General features: G+C 42.0%; 1 protein-coding gene across 1 annotated transcript in view; it reads left to right on the top strand.

Moving 5' to 3' along the window:
• LOC110209064 (collagen alpha-4(VI) chain-like) overlaps window positions 1-13,172 on the top strand; it is a 108,326-nt gene that overhangs the window by 75,084 nt on the left and 20,070 nt on the right. The window contains exons 30-32 of the mRNA XM_020987252.2: window positions 1,901-1,937; window positions 3,381-3,392; window positions 3,488-3,981. Of these exons, the coding sequence (XP_020842911.2) occupies window positions 1,901-1,937; window positions 3,381-3,392; window positions 3,488-3,981 (543 nt within the window). The remainder of the gene's footprint in view (window positions 1-1,900; window positions 1,938-3,380; window positions 3,393-3,487; window positions 3,982-13,172) is intronic.

Here is a 13,172-nt window from a genome sequence, read left to right on the forward strand (position 1 = left end):
TGCTTGCCTCAGTTTCCTCATCTGTAAAATGAGCTGGAGAAAGAAATGGCAAACCACTCCAGTATCTTTGCCATGAAAACCCCAAATGGGGCCATAAAGAGGCGGACATGACTGAAATGATTGAACAAAAGCGAACTGCTAGTATTATTATATCCATTTTATGGGTGAGAAAAGTGGAGCTTGGAAAGAGAAGGCAGCATTATATAGTGGAAAAGAAAAAAGACGGGTTGCAATCCTAGCTTTGTCATTGGCTACCTATGCGACCTTGGGCAAGTCATTAAACAGTTTCCTGGAAAATGAAGGAATTGCATTAGCTTTCCTTGAAAGTCCCTTCTAACTCTAAAGCTGTGACCTAAAAGTGAAACAACTTGGTCATAACTGTGAAGGCAGAATTCAAATTCAGGTCTTCCTGATTCCAAATCCAGGATTCTGGCCACTCTTCCATGCTGTTTTTCCTTATCATCTAAACCTGGATTTTCATTATAGGGTTTCTTTCAACCAAGGTACCCCTAGGTTTTATCTTAAGGTGTTCCGCTGAAATTATCTGGAAACCTCTTATTCTCTTCCATGCCTGGGTCAGTCTGCCTGATTCTGAATAAAGTATCAAAGGTAGAGTCAGAAGCCTAGGGTTTGAACTCCAGCTAGTACCCTACCCTCAGTTTCCTCACCTGTAAAATGGGGGATACACTAGATGAACTCTGAAGTCCTTGTTCCATATCTATGCCCTCATGATAAAGAAGGAACTGGACAACAGGGCTTTCGGCAATGGGGGTGGGGTGGGGCGGGCAGAATGATCAAGGGAGGAAGGAAGCAAGATCATTTGCTGAGAGTTGGTGGTGGCTGTCCACAGGACCATTCCAGGAAGGGCAGGGTGTTAGGGGGGGCACCATCTTAGAGATCAAAGAGCTGAACTGTCCTGATGCTCAGGAGTGATTCCTTTGTGACCACATCCTCAAAGAAGCTAGGACTGAGGGAAGAGGAAGAACAAGATAGAATTATCTATGCTCTGCAGCAGATAAAAATTATTTTTCTTCACATACATAAAAAACTGTGAGGGTTATAAAATGTCAGATGCATCCAAAAACATAATGTCTGGAGATACAGATGTAATGTAACAGTCCTGAGAGGCAACACAGAATAGTGGAGAGACAGCCAGCCTCAAAGTGAAGAAGGCCTGGGTTTGGGTGTTGCCCGTGACACCTACTGGCTGTGTGACCCTGCCCAAGTCACTTACTTGTCAGTGCTCCAAGGACAGGGGTGTCAAATAGAAATGGATCCCTATGGATTGTATATTGACTTAGGAAACCACAAATCAATATTATCTATGTCATGTTGTATGTTTGCTTTGTAAGACATTTCCCAATTACATTATAATCCAGTTCTGGGCACACTCAGGAGTTTTGCTGCCAGGTGAGGGGTGGGAGGAAGGTTTGACAGTGCCGTTGGTGGTGGGTTCTAGGCAGTTCTTTTAGGCCAGACATGTCAGACACTGCCAGCAGGCCCAGAAAACAGTCTCCTGTGTAACAGCCCTGACCAGATTTAAATTCCATTGGGAAATAGTTAGCAAAATAAATAAAAATATACTCTGACATAGATAATATTAATTTGTGGTTTTCTAAGTCAGTGTGTGACCTGCAGGTGTTGTTTCTATTTGAGTTTGACCGTTGCAGAGATAGTGTTGCCCTACACCGGGAGATGGAGTTTCCTCACCCAGAAATTCTCCGTCTCAATGAACCCACAGATAGCATCCTTATTCCCATCCCTATGCAATCTTGGAATTTTCTGCAAGAGAAAAACTGACTGTGGACGTTGATGCCCTTTTGGAATATTTCTAATCTCTATTAAACATTTCTAAAACACTGATATTTTCTGCTTTCTTTTGTTCCTTCCCTTTAAATAGCCTTGTGACATTGTTGACTTCACGAGAAAAAACTGCCGTGAGTAGCCCAACCTCTCCCTGCTCTCTCTGGGCAAACCTGCGCATCCCCTGCTTGACTGCGATAGCTTCAGGAATGGCTCCTGTATCCCCAGCGCCCGGCACAGTGCCTGGCACGTAGAAGGGGCTTCATCCATACTTGTGGATTGGTTAATAGCTGTATGTCCAAGTGGTCCCTCACCATCTGACTTACCTGAGGTTCTGGAAGGCACAGCTCTTGATGAAAGAGCCATAAAATGAGAATGACACTGACTTCGGTCCCTCTCTTAATAGTCACAAAGCTGCACCAATAGCAGGTCTTTGCACACTGTCAGAATGGAGAACAAGCCTGGCACCGGGGTTTGAAGCCTGGTAGATAGAACACTCATGGGCAAGCTTCTCATCTTGTGCTTGGGGATGGCCATGGCTTGGCAGGTTGTTTCCTAAAGTGGCTGACATTTGTAGTGTGCCTTAAAGTGTGCAGTGTCCTCTGTGTCTTTAGGTCTGGTAACAATCCTGTGAGGTAGACACTGGAGGGGTTGATTATCATCCCTATTGAGCAGTCCTAATGAAGAAACTGAGGCTCAAGCAACTTGCATAGTCAGAGAGCTAATAAGTGGAAGAAACGGGATTTGAACTAACATCTTACTGACTCTAAGCTTAGCACTTTATTCATTAAGGCATTTTATCTCTTATTTACCACAGAGCTTTATGAAGACTTTAATAAGGGAAACTAGGGCAGCTAGGTGGCACAGTGGATAGAGCACCAGCCCTGGATTCAGCAGGACCTGAGTTCAAATCCGACCTCAGACACATAGCACTGACTAGCTGTGTGACTCAGGGCAAGTCACCTAACCCCAGTTGCCTAGCTAAAAAAAAAATAAGGGAAACCAAAGTTGATTCTTCAATAAGAAATGAATACCATCTTGCTTGGATGGCTAGTTCAGCTGGAACGTAGACTACGAGGAGATTAATGTGAGATCCATCTGGAAAGACAGGACGATGGGGAGCCACTGAAGCATCTCGAGCAGGGCAATGGAATGGTTAAACCTAGGCTTTGGGACTTCTGATTCCTCAGCTGATGTGGGGGATGATTGGAGTGGGGAGGAGGTTACACCCCAGGATATTTTTGTCCTATCAAACACCCATTTTTCCCAGCACCAAGGGTAGTTAGCTTCTCCCCCTGACAAACAGTCAGGTCTAATTTATATGCCCCCAGCCTTCTTCCTCACCTTGTCTCTTTCTATCCTACTATTGTTTAAGGAAGCTCTAGTATGAGTTCCTCCTTTCCTAGGGCCTTGTCCCTTGTATGGCTCTGTAAGAAGTTAGATATTATAACCACAATGACTCCCGTGAAGGGATATTTCTTTGGCTTCCTGCTGAAAGTGTGAGCAGTGAAAGAGATGCTTATGGTCTAAATGCCAATTATGCCATTTTTTTCTCTTTTTCTTCCTTTCCTTTCCAGCTTGTTCATCACGTAAGTAACTCTGTGTATTTTTTTCATGCTTAAAAACATGGAATTTTCAGAGCTGTTACTGACGTCTTAGTTATTTATTGTTTTCTGTTTTCAAGATAAAGCCAAATGTCCAGCATTCCCAACCGAGGTGGTCTTTGCTCTGGACATGTCTGAAGGGGTTACAGAGTCAGAATTTGAGAGGATGAGGGATATTTTGCTGTCGCTGCTAAGAAGGATGAGCATCAGCCAAAGCAATTGTCCAACTGATGCCCGGGTGGCCGTTGTTTCCTATAACACCAAGATACATTACTTGGTTCGCTTCTCAGACTTTCAGAACAAGAATCTACTCCTCCAAGCCATCAGGAACATCCCTTTGGAGGAATCCATGGCCCAGCGGGACCTTGGCACTGCCCTGAGATTTGTGGCAAGAAATGTCTTCAAACGTATTCGTAATGGCATCCTCATGAGGAAGGTTGCCATATTCTTTGTGGCAGGCCCATCCTCTGATGATGCTTCTATCAACACAGCCATGCTGGAGTTTAGTGCCCTGGACATCATTCCCACTATTATCGCCTTCAATGACGATCCCCTCATACAACATGTCTTGTCGGTAAGTTGTTACTTGGTATGCCACTAGGAATCGATTGGTGGGTAGAAGGGGGCCTTGATGCAGACCTAGGAGGTTTGGAATACCAAGGTTCAGTATGAGGAAACTTGGAACATATAGCAAGGTAGTAAAGTAACTTTATTGGGGGATGTTTTTATAATATGAAGGGCATTCAGGGAAGAAGATGGAAACAGGTTGGGACTGCTGGGAATGGGGCACCCTCCCAAACTAGTAAAGTCTGGTGGGTTTTGGTCAGGTTCTTCTCTGGGACCAGCAGGACCGGGTGTTGGGAGAAAGGAATGAAGACTTGGAGCCTGGTGATTGTTCATGCTACTGGGCTGAAGGAAGACTTTGGGGACTAGAGATTAATCGATGTTCAAGCTTGCAGGAGGGAAAGAAACTTTGGGCCATGACTTTTGGCCTTACTCTGACAGAATCACTGGGAGGTGTGACAGCTTCTTAATTTAGTGGGATGCTATTGGGTCATTTCAAAAGGGGAGGGGAGTTTTTGGTTAGTACATGTCAGCTCTTCAGTAAGTAGTTATTTAGTACCTACTATGTGCCTGGCACGTGCTAATTTGAGAGCTATCTTAGGGAAGGACTTTACAATGCACAGATGCCTACAAATGGGCAGCATGACCCTAGAGAGAGGCTTAGGGTTCAAATCCTGCCTCAGACCCTGACTACTTGTGTGACTCGGGATAATCTACTTAATATCCCTGGGCATTAGTTCCTTCAGCAGAAACATGCAAGGGTTGGGTTTCCTCTGAGGTCCTTTCCTGCCCCAGATTTAGGAACCTGTGTTCCTGACTCTGGTATTGAATGGCACAGCTGGGTCACCCAAGGGGAAACATTCTGGAGCCATGTGCCTGTCAAAAAGGAGGAAACTTTCCCTTTGAAATGTTTTGTTCTTGAATCCACCATTGCCTCTCTCCATATGTGTCCCTCATGATGGTCAAGTGGCTTATGTGTAAACTTGCCTGATTCATGGCTGTCAGAGGAATCAGCAGACAGTTAAGATTTAGACTGGAAGTCTGGGAAACATACCAGAGCTCTGGTTGACATCTTTGAAGACCTAAGTGGGAATAAGTGCCTGACTCTTTGAGGTTTACTTCCAGAGTAAAATTATATTCTCATGTGAAATTCCTCATAATGCCATTGCCCAAGACAGAATATTGAGCAGGATGGTCATTGGTTTGGCCAGTGTTGCTCAGCAGAGGTCACAGTGGCTGCCTTAGCTATGACCTCTACTTGGGCCTTCTACTCCTCTTTGCCCCTCTCTTTCTTCGGAGAGTGAAGGAAAAACTCAAGGCCCCTGGGGTCAAGCACTTGCATGCTTAGAGGTAATGAATCACCTCAAGAGAATTTTAGTCTGCTCTAAAGGTTCCAGTCCCAAATAGCCTCCTTTCTCTGCAAAGCTCAAAAAAATCTACTTTAAAATACAAAGTGCAAATAGGATTCATAAAATGCTCTGAATTCCCAGGCAATCTGTTGATTACCAGGGCAGGCCAGTGATCTCCCAGATAGTTGATTTTGGTTTGATCAATTATACAAGGTTTCCCCTTTCCTACTTTCTGTAAGAAAAACAAAAACACGGTTAAAATGATCTTACCTTTATATGGAAAACTATTTTTAAAGAATGTAAATAACATGTAAGCAAGACTTTGAAATATCAGAATTGCTTAGTAATGAATGCTAGTCTCATTGCTAAATAGGAGAGAGAAAAAAAGAGGAAGAAAGAGGAGAGAGAAGGGGAAGAGGAGGGGGAGAGGGAGAGAGACAGACAGAGAGAGAGAAAGAGAGAAGCATCTCCTGGAGGTAAGGTGGTTATATAGAAGTCCAGAGAGTGGGTGAGGTGAAATATGATTGAGCTCTCCTGAAATAGGAGTCCCAGCAAGAGAGTTTTTCCTCATTCAGGAAGACTTAGGGCCAGTTGTTCTAAGGTAAAAAGGTCACTAGTGAGGGAGAGAGGTCTGGTGAATGAATCAAGGCCCCAACCAGGAGCAAAGGTAGCATTGATTTGGTTGTGGTTCCTAAACTGGACATGGATGAGTGTTGAAGAAAGGGTATAATCTTTAGCAGCAAGTCCAGCTGGTGAAGGTGTGGCTGTAGAATAGTGAACTAAGTGAAGCATGCTGGGACTTTTCTTTCAAAGACAAACCCCACTATTTTAGGAAAGTTAAAGCCAAAAGAGGAAAGATAACTAACTCAGAGTCACGTAGGTAGTATAAAATGGATGCTGGATTCAAACCCAGGTCCTTTGACTCTGATAAATTGGAGTTATTATTATCTTGTCATCTTCTTTGCCATTATCATCATTGTCATAAAGAATGAACATATATATATATATATATTTTTAAATTTATTTATTTTTAGTTTTCAACATTCACTTCCACAAGATTTTGAGTTCCAAATTTTTACCCCATCTTGCCCCTCCCCACATCCCAAGATGGCATGCTTTCTGAATACCCCTTCTCCTAATCTGCTCTCCCTCCTTCTATCTCTCCCCCCCCTTCTCTTATCCCCTTCCCCTTCTTTTTTCCTGTAGGGCAAGATAGATTTCTGTACCCCATTTCCTGTATTTCTTATTTCCCAGTTGCATGTGAAAACATTTTTTTAAACATGTGTTTTTAAAACTTTAGGTTCCAAATTTTCTCCCTTCCTTCCTCCCCACCCACCCTCATTGAAAAGGCAAGCAAAACATGTGCAGTTATGCAAAACACTTCCATAGCAGACATGTTGTGAAAAACTAACTCTATTTCCATTAATTCTATCCCGCCCCCCCCATTTATTCTGTTCTTTCTTTTGACCCTGTCCCTCCTCAGAAGTGTTTGTTTCTGATTACCCCCTTTCCCAATCTGCCCTTCTCTCTATCATCCCCCTGCTCTCTTGTCTCCTTCTCCCCCTATTTCCCTGTAGGATAAGAGAGATCTCCATACCCAATTGAGTGTGTATGTTATTCCCTCCTTAAGCCAAATCCTATGACAATAAGATTCAAGAGAGTGAACATATTTTAAAACTTTATTGGTTAATAAAAAAATGAATGGTTCTTGTTAACTCAAAGCACATGAATGCCTCTGATAGATATCTGGGCAGCAGGTCGGGAAGGAAGAGAGACAAAAATGTGGCCGTAGTTCCAGTGGGTTTGGACAGTCACGAACGATTGGTCACAGAGTCTTGGTTGACTCTTTTGGTAACTGTCTATCCCTATATGACTTGATCCTGGTCAGCAGTGGAAAAGAACCAGATTGTTTCTCTTCCAATGGGCTTTGCCTAAAAGTGCTTGTTGCCTCATGAGATAATTTTCCTACTTTCTTCTCCATGATTATTACTGTGTTGTTTTTATTCAAAATCATAACCATATGTATCATCTGGTAAAAAGAACATTGCTAACTTTTCAATAGAAAAACATGATCTAAACAAGCCAGCCTCTCCCCTAAAAACAGGCCCAAATGACAAGATGTTAGAGTTGGATGGGGCCCCAAAGGTTGTCAAATCCATTTTACAGATGAGGAAGCTAAGGTGCAGATAGAAGTAGCTTAACCAAGGTCATGCATCTAGAAACTGATGAAGTCAGGACTCACACCCAGGCCTTGTGTGTTCTTTTCACTGTATCAAGTTGTTTCATTAATGCACCAGGACCATAGTAGGAGCTTAATAAATGTTTATGGACTGTCTTAGAAGCTGGGTTTGAAATGCATGTTGAGGGGCAGCTAGGTGGCGCAGTGGATAGAGTGCTGGCCCTGGATTCAGGAGGACCTGAGTTCAAATGTGACTTCAGATGCATAACACTTACTAGCTGTGTGACTTAACAAGTCACTTAACCCCATTGTGTAGCTTAAAAAAAAATGCATGTTGGGACTTTCAGCCACTTATCCTTCCCCCACCCCCAAGTACACATTTCACTACAAAGTTTGGGATCTTAAAGCAAATTTTCCCCATTAGAACTATTCAGCTTGCTTTGTGTTCTGAACCAAAAGAGAAAAAAAATGCTCAAGTTATTTTATAAGAATAAAACAGTAGACAGATGGTTCAAGGGCGAATGTAATATGCATTCTTCCAGATTTGTATGGTTCGCTTTTCCAATAAAATGCGAGCACGTTTTCCTATGAAGTAATATAAAGTGCTGTGATACAAATTTTATTTAAATGAACAACTCTTGAATTCAAAAAAGCAAAGTATTTTCATATGTCAGTTTTAAAATCTCAGCACAGTGCCTGGTATATAGTAGGCACTTAATAAATGCTTGATGACAGCTTAAACTCTGGATTTCTATTTCAAGAACTACTCATTTATAAAAGTTGTGGGAATGAAATGAGGGAGTGTTAAGTACACCTTGCCAGAGAGATAGAAGTAATTAGTACATGGGGAAAAAAAGCCCAAAATATGAATTAGGCCATTATGATAATTAGGTATTATGATAATCAAGAGATTATCATAAAGAAGACAGCCTTATGCTTAGGCAGAAGAGACAGGTGCCTGTGTTGAGGCAGTGCAGGGAAGACTCTCTCTCCTTCCCTAAAATTTTGAGTTTAGCCCGGCTTCCTTATCTGATGGGGAGGACATGGAAGCCCACAGACACTCAGTGACTTTGCTAAAGGTTTCACAGGTAGTAGAAGAAGCAGGGAATATTCAAACCACCTTATCTGAAAACTCATGAACCATTTTAAGCACAGAGATTCACAAATGATTCTCTATAGGCAATTATATAGCACCAGTTCAAGTGTACAATTATCCATGGCAGAGCTATTCAGTAGGTACTTAGTATTAGTATATTTTAATATTTGAGTGGATCTCCGATCTCATCCCTATGGATAATCCTTCCAGTGGTGCAGATTGCGACCCATCCACATCTATACCTCTTCCATTATTCTTGTCCATCACCTTTCTGTAAATACAAGGATCACCCCAGCATACCTAGCATCTCCCTCTAGGTCTTTCAACATTCCTTGGGTACCAAGGCCGCACTTGGGCTTTTCGTCTGTTGGTTCTTGATCTCACAACATGACCATCCCAATCCTTATTAATCATCCAGCAGACAGATATTTATTAAGGGCCTATCACGTGCAAGGCAGCACCCAGCACCAGACAGATGCTGCACCCAGATTGGATACTCACCAGAGAAGGCATCACCATCACTCCTCATACAACTGTCTCCCATATACAACTTTCTCACGCAACTAGACAGACTTGAGAATGTTCAGGGGATTGTTTGGCTCCAGAGGCACAACTAGCTAGAAATGGAATAGAGACAGATTTCAACTCAATGTGATAAAGACGCTTCCTAACAATTGGAACTTTCCAAAAGTGGACTGGAGTCCCTTTGGGAAGTAATGACTCCTTCTATGAAGACAGATGATCACTTGATAGAGTAGTAAGAGTAGGAAAGATTTCTGTTCAGGGACATGTTCGTCTAGACCAGTAGTGTCAAACTCAAATAGAAATGGATCCCTTTTGGATTGCATATTGACTTAGAAAACCACAGATTGCCATTATCTATGTTGTATTGTATTTTTTATTTATTTTGTTAAGTATCTCCCAGGTAGCAAGTGGAATTTTACCTGGCCCCAAGTTTGACAGCTCTGGATTAGAAGACCTCTGAGGTCCCTCCAACTATTAAGTTCTGTGATACTGGGTGCAAGAGTGAGGAAATACCCAAATGTGTTGATGTGGCCTTTAGTGATCCTAATCAGATTGCATGATTTCCATTTCAAGGCCCTATGCTGACAGTCTCTCCTCTCTTTCTCTCTCTCTCTCTCTCTGCTGATGAAGAGACACTGAGGCTGTAAATGTACAAGTGCCCTTACCCTTCTAGGTGGCACAGTGGATAGAGTGTTGTCCTTAGAGTCAGGAACACCTGTGTTCAAATCCTGCCTCAGACACTCCCTCTGTGACCCTGGGTGAGTTACTTAAACTCTCTGGGCCTCTGCTTCTTCTTCTGTAAAAAGGTTTGGACTCATGAGTTATAATGCCCCCTCCAGCTTTAAATCTATGCCCAAAGAAGCCAATTCACACGAGCTGAAGAATCATGCTGGTCATGTTTTTCAATCTCCTGTCAAAACAATTGTTTTAGCTCTCAGTTCTTTGTTTCTTCAAGTTAATGAAAAATAATCCATGTTTCACAAGACAGCAAGGAAAGGAAAAGCAGCCAGATCTCTCTTGGAGAGAAAGAGGTAACAAGATGGCCAAGTCAAGGAATAAACACAAAGCAAATTAAAAGGATTTCAAACCAGTTGACCGAGGAATGGATGCCAGGGCTTTTGAAGTGTTTATGATTTTTTGCATAGCTCAAAGCCAACAAGTAAAAACAAGAAGGGCTAATCAGAGCAACTCAGGACGACATTTACTACATCCCCTGGTGACATCTCCTGGAGGCTGGTGTGAACACCAGTGGTAGAGAGTGAAGAATTCCAGGAACTTCATGTCCTGATGCTTGGCGGGAGCAAGTGGGAGATTTTACTTAAGGCCTCTATAAATGGCTAAATTATTAAAATTACTGTTAAATATGAAAATTTTGGAACTTATAATTACCCAAAACAGATGATTATGAGACTCATGGAAGTTTGTCTTTTACAAATAAATCTGAGAATGCAATTGGGGAAAAATATAATTTAAAAAATCTGAGTTTGTAGAATCATTAAAATTTTAAAGTTGGAAGGGATTTAGGGGCCCATCTCAGAGATGAGGAGGCTGAGGTCCAATTTCATGCAATTAATTCATGGAAGGGAGGGTCAGGGCTGGAAACCCAGATCTCTTGTCTCCCAGAGAGCCGTGAAAGGTAGAACCTTGGAATGACCTTGAAACTACTACAATCCAGTGGTCTCCTTATGATGCTTCCTACAAAAATGAAAGAAAAAGAAGTTACTAAAAACTAGACTTTTGCTGAGTAGTGATATCAAGTGATTCCCTATACATTAAATGCATGAATCATTATGTAAAAATGACTCTCTCCTCCATAATTCCATTAAATACGAATTTCCCTCAATTTATTTAAAAATGTAACAGCCAGTACTATCCTAGAAGTTGGAAGTTTGACTTCTCCTGGCTTCTCTTAGTCCATATGTGACCCTGGGAAAGTTACTTAGCTGAAGTAATTGTAGGCCTCATTTTTCTCATCTGTAAAGTGGGAGTAATAATGTCTATTTTAGTTTGCTTGAAGGGATTATTACGAGGAAGGAAAAAGATAATTGTTGTAAAGCACTTTGTAAAAATTAAAGGGCTACATAGATACTAGCTAGTTTCTTCCTCTTCTCCCTTTTCTCTTCCTCTTTTTCTTCCTCTTTACTCTTCTTAGTATTAATACTTATTAATTATTACTAATAGCCTATATGATAATGGATATAACTGGCATCAATAATATAGTCATAATTATTATAGTAATAGTGGAGTGGTAGGGAATACTATTACTATTTTGGTGCATGTGAAAGTCTTTGAAAAACCATAAAGTGCTATGTGAATGTAAAGAACTCATAATTAAATTATACTCAATTTTTAGGACCACCCCTATTGCTTACTTTGAGATAAACTGGCGTTCTTCCCATTGTTAACAATACTCATTTGGGGGGCTGAGTTGGAGCTTCATTTTATCTCATCGGCACATTATAGTAATGGAGAAGGAAATGGCAAACCACTGCAGTATCTCTGCCAACAAAACCCCAAATGGAGTCACCAAGAGTTGGGTAGGACTGAAAGTGACTGAACAACAACAAACATTATAACCATATATGCCGTGTTGGCTAGTCCATTTTCCAAAACTTTTATTGGGAAAGAGGATCAGATGCTTGCCATGTCATCCTCATTACAGGACAATATGGGTTGGACATCTCCTTGGCCTTCTTCCTGTTAGTTGTAGCTCACAATAAGAAGAGTAGAATAGCTAATGAGCTACCTAGTTTTGTACAGTATTGATTTGGAAAATAACTTTCCAAGTTTCACTCAAAATGGAAGGTATCAGGAGTAATCCAAACTCCTCTTCTCCAAAGGCCCAGGTTATATCTCATTCCATTAAGCTATTGTCAAAGCCAGCCTAATAACTGTCCTAATATGCTCCTGTGAGGTTGCCTGGGCCACTTACTGGAATGAACAATTTTCCCGCTTGAAGTAACTGGATGCTTCTTGTGCTGGGAATATAGTTTCTAGTCAAGTTGTCAGTTCCCTGATTGTCTTTTGAGGATGCATATTTAATTGTTCTGGTTTTTTCTCTTTCCAAATCCCAATTTGGCAATAATGCTGAGCAGAGTGGGATATTTAATGCTAGGCACATGGCATGACTCATGTGAGCTTTCTCCTTCTTTGAATTCATCTCATGGAGGGTTTCAACTGAACTTCTGTGGCTACCTTGAGTGGAGCACCCATTAGCCTGGAAAGGATTTCTTCCAAGTTGTGCCAGTACAACCTAAAGCACATGTGGAATCCTGGGAAGCCACCATGGCCTGCTTTTAGGAAGAAGATGATTAAGTCAGTTGTAGTCTCACCGACCTAGACCCTTCCTGGTACTGGCAGGGTGGCTGGCTGCTTCTTCCCTTAGGTTTCTCGGAGCAGCCCTGAAGAGCTGGGGATAGTGTCCTAGTATTATTGCTGATGAACCTCCACTGGTAAGCTTCCTCAGTTGATTATCAATTGATATCAGTTAGCCAGGCAGACCTAATTAGCTTTCAGAAATGGGTATTGATTTAGGTAGCATAATAAGAACAATTAATGTAGCATATCCCTCCCAACTCTGCCAATCAGTCTCCCACAAGTATGTGCAGAATTCAGGGGAAAGTGTGTTCGAGCTTAGGAAGCAATGTGGCAAAGAGTATCATGGCTTCTGGTTACGAGGGGTATCCTTTCCTCCTCTTCATTAGGTCCTCATTAAGTTCTTAAGTATGGGGTAGCTTTCTTCTGGGTTCGTTGTAAGGTCCTGATGCTGCCTTTCCTATGGCTATCTAGTCTGTCTTCTGTGGGTCTCAACTCCCAGCACATTGCTGTTCTAGGGATACTCTTACTGTCACTGATGGGAAGTTCCAGATCTTCTAACTTTTCCAAGTTTACGTGGTCATCTTCTTGTAAAGGTGGTGGAGCAGAATCTGTTTTCTCCACCACCCCTCTCCCTGCCCCTTCCAAGTGATTCCTTTCAGGAACTTGACTAAAGTTGCTTCACCTCCGCTTCACCCCTTGACTGGCTTGCCGCTGAATGACTGATCTGGACTAGT

Source organism: Phascolarctos cinereus, unplaced genomic scaffold (assembly GCF_003287225.1).
Source record: "Phascolarctos cinereus isolate Bilbo 61053 unplaced genomic scaffold, phaCin_HiC Scaffold_1;HRSCAF=81, whole genome shotgun sequence".
Lineage (NCBI taxonomy): Eukaryota > Metazoa > Chordata > Mammalia > Diprotodontia > Phascolarctidae > Phascolarctos > Phascolarctos cinereus.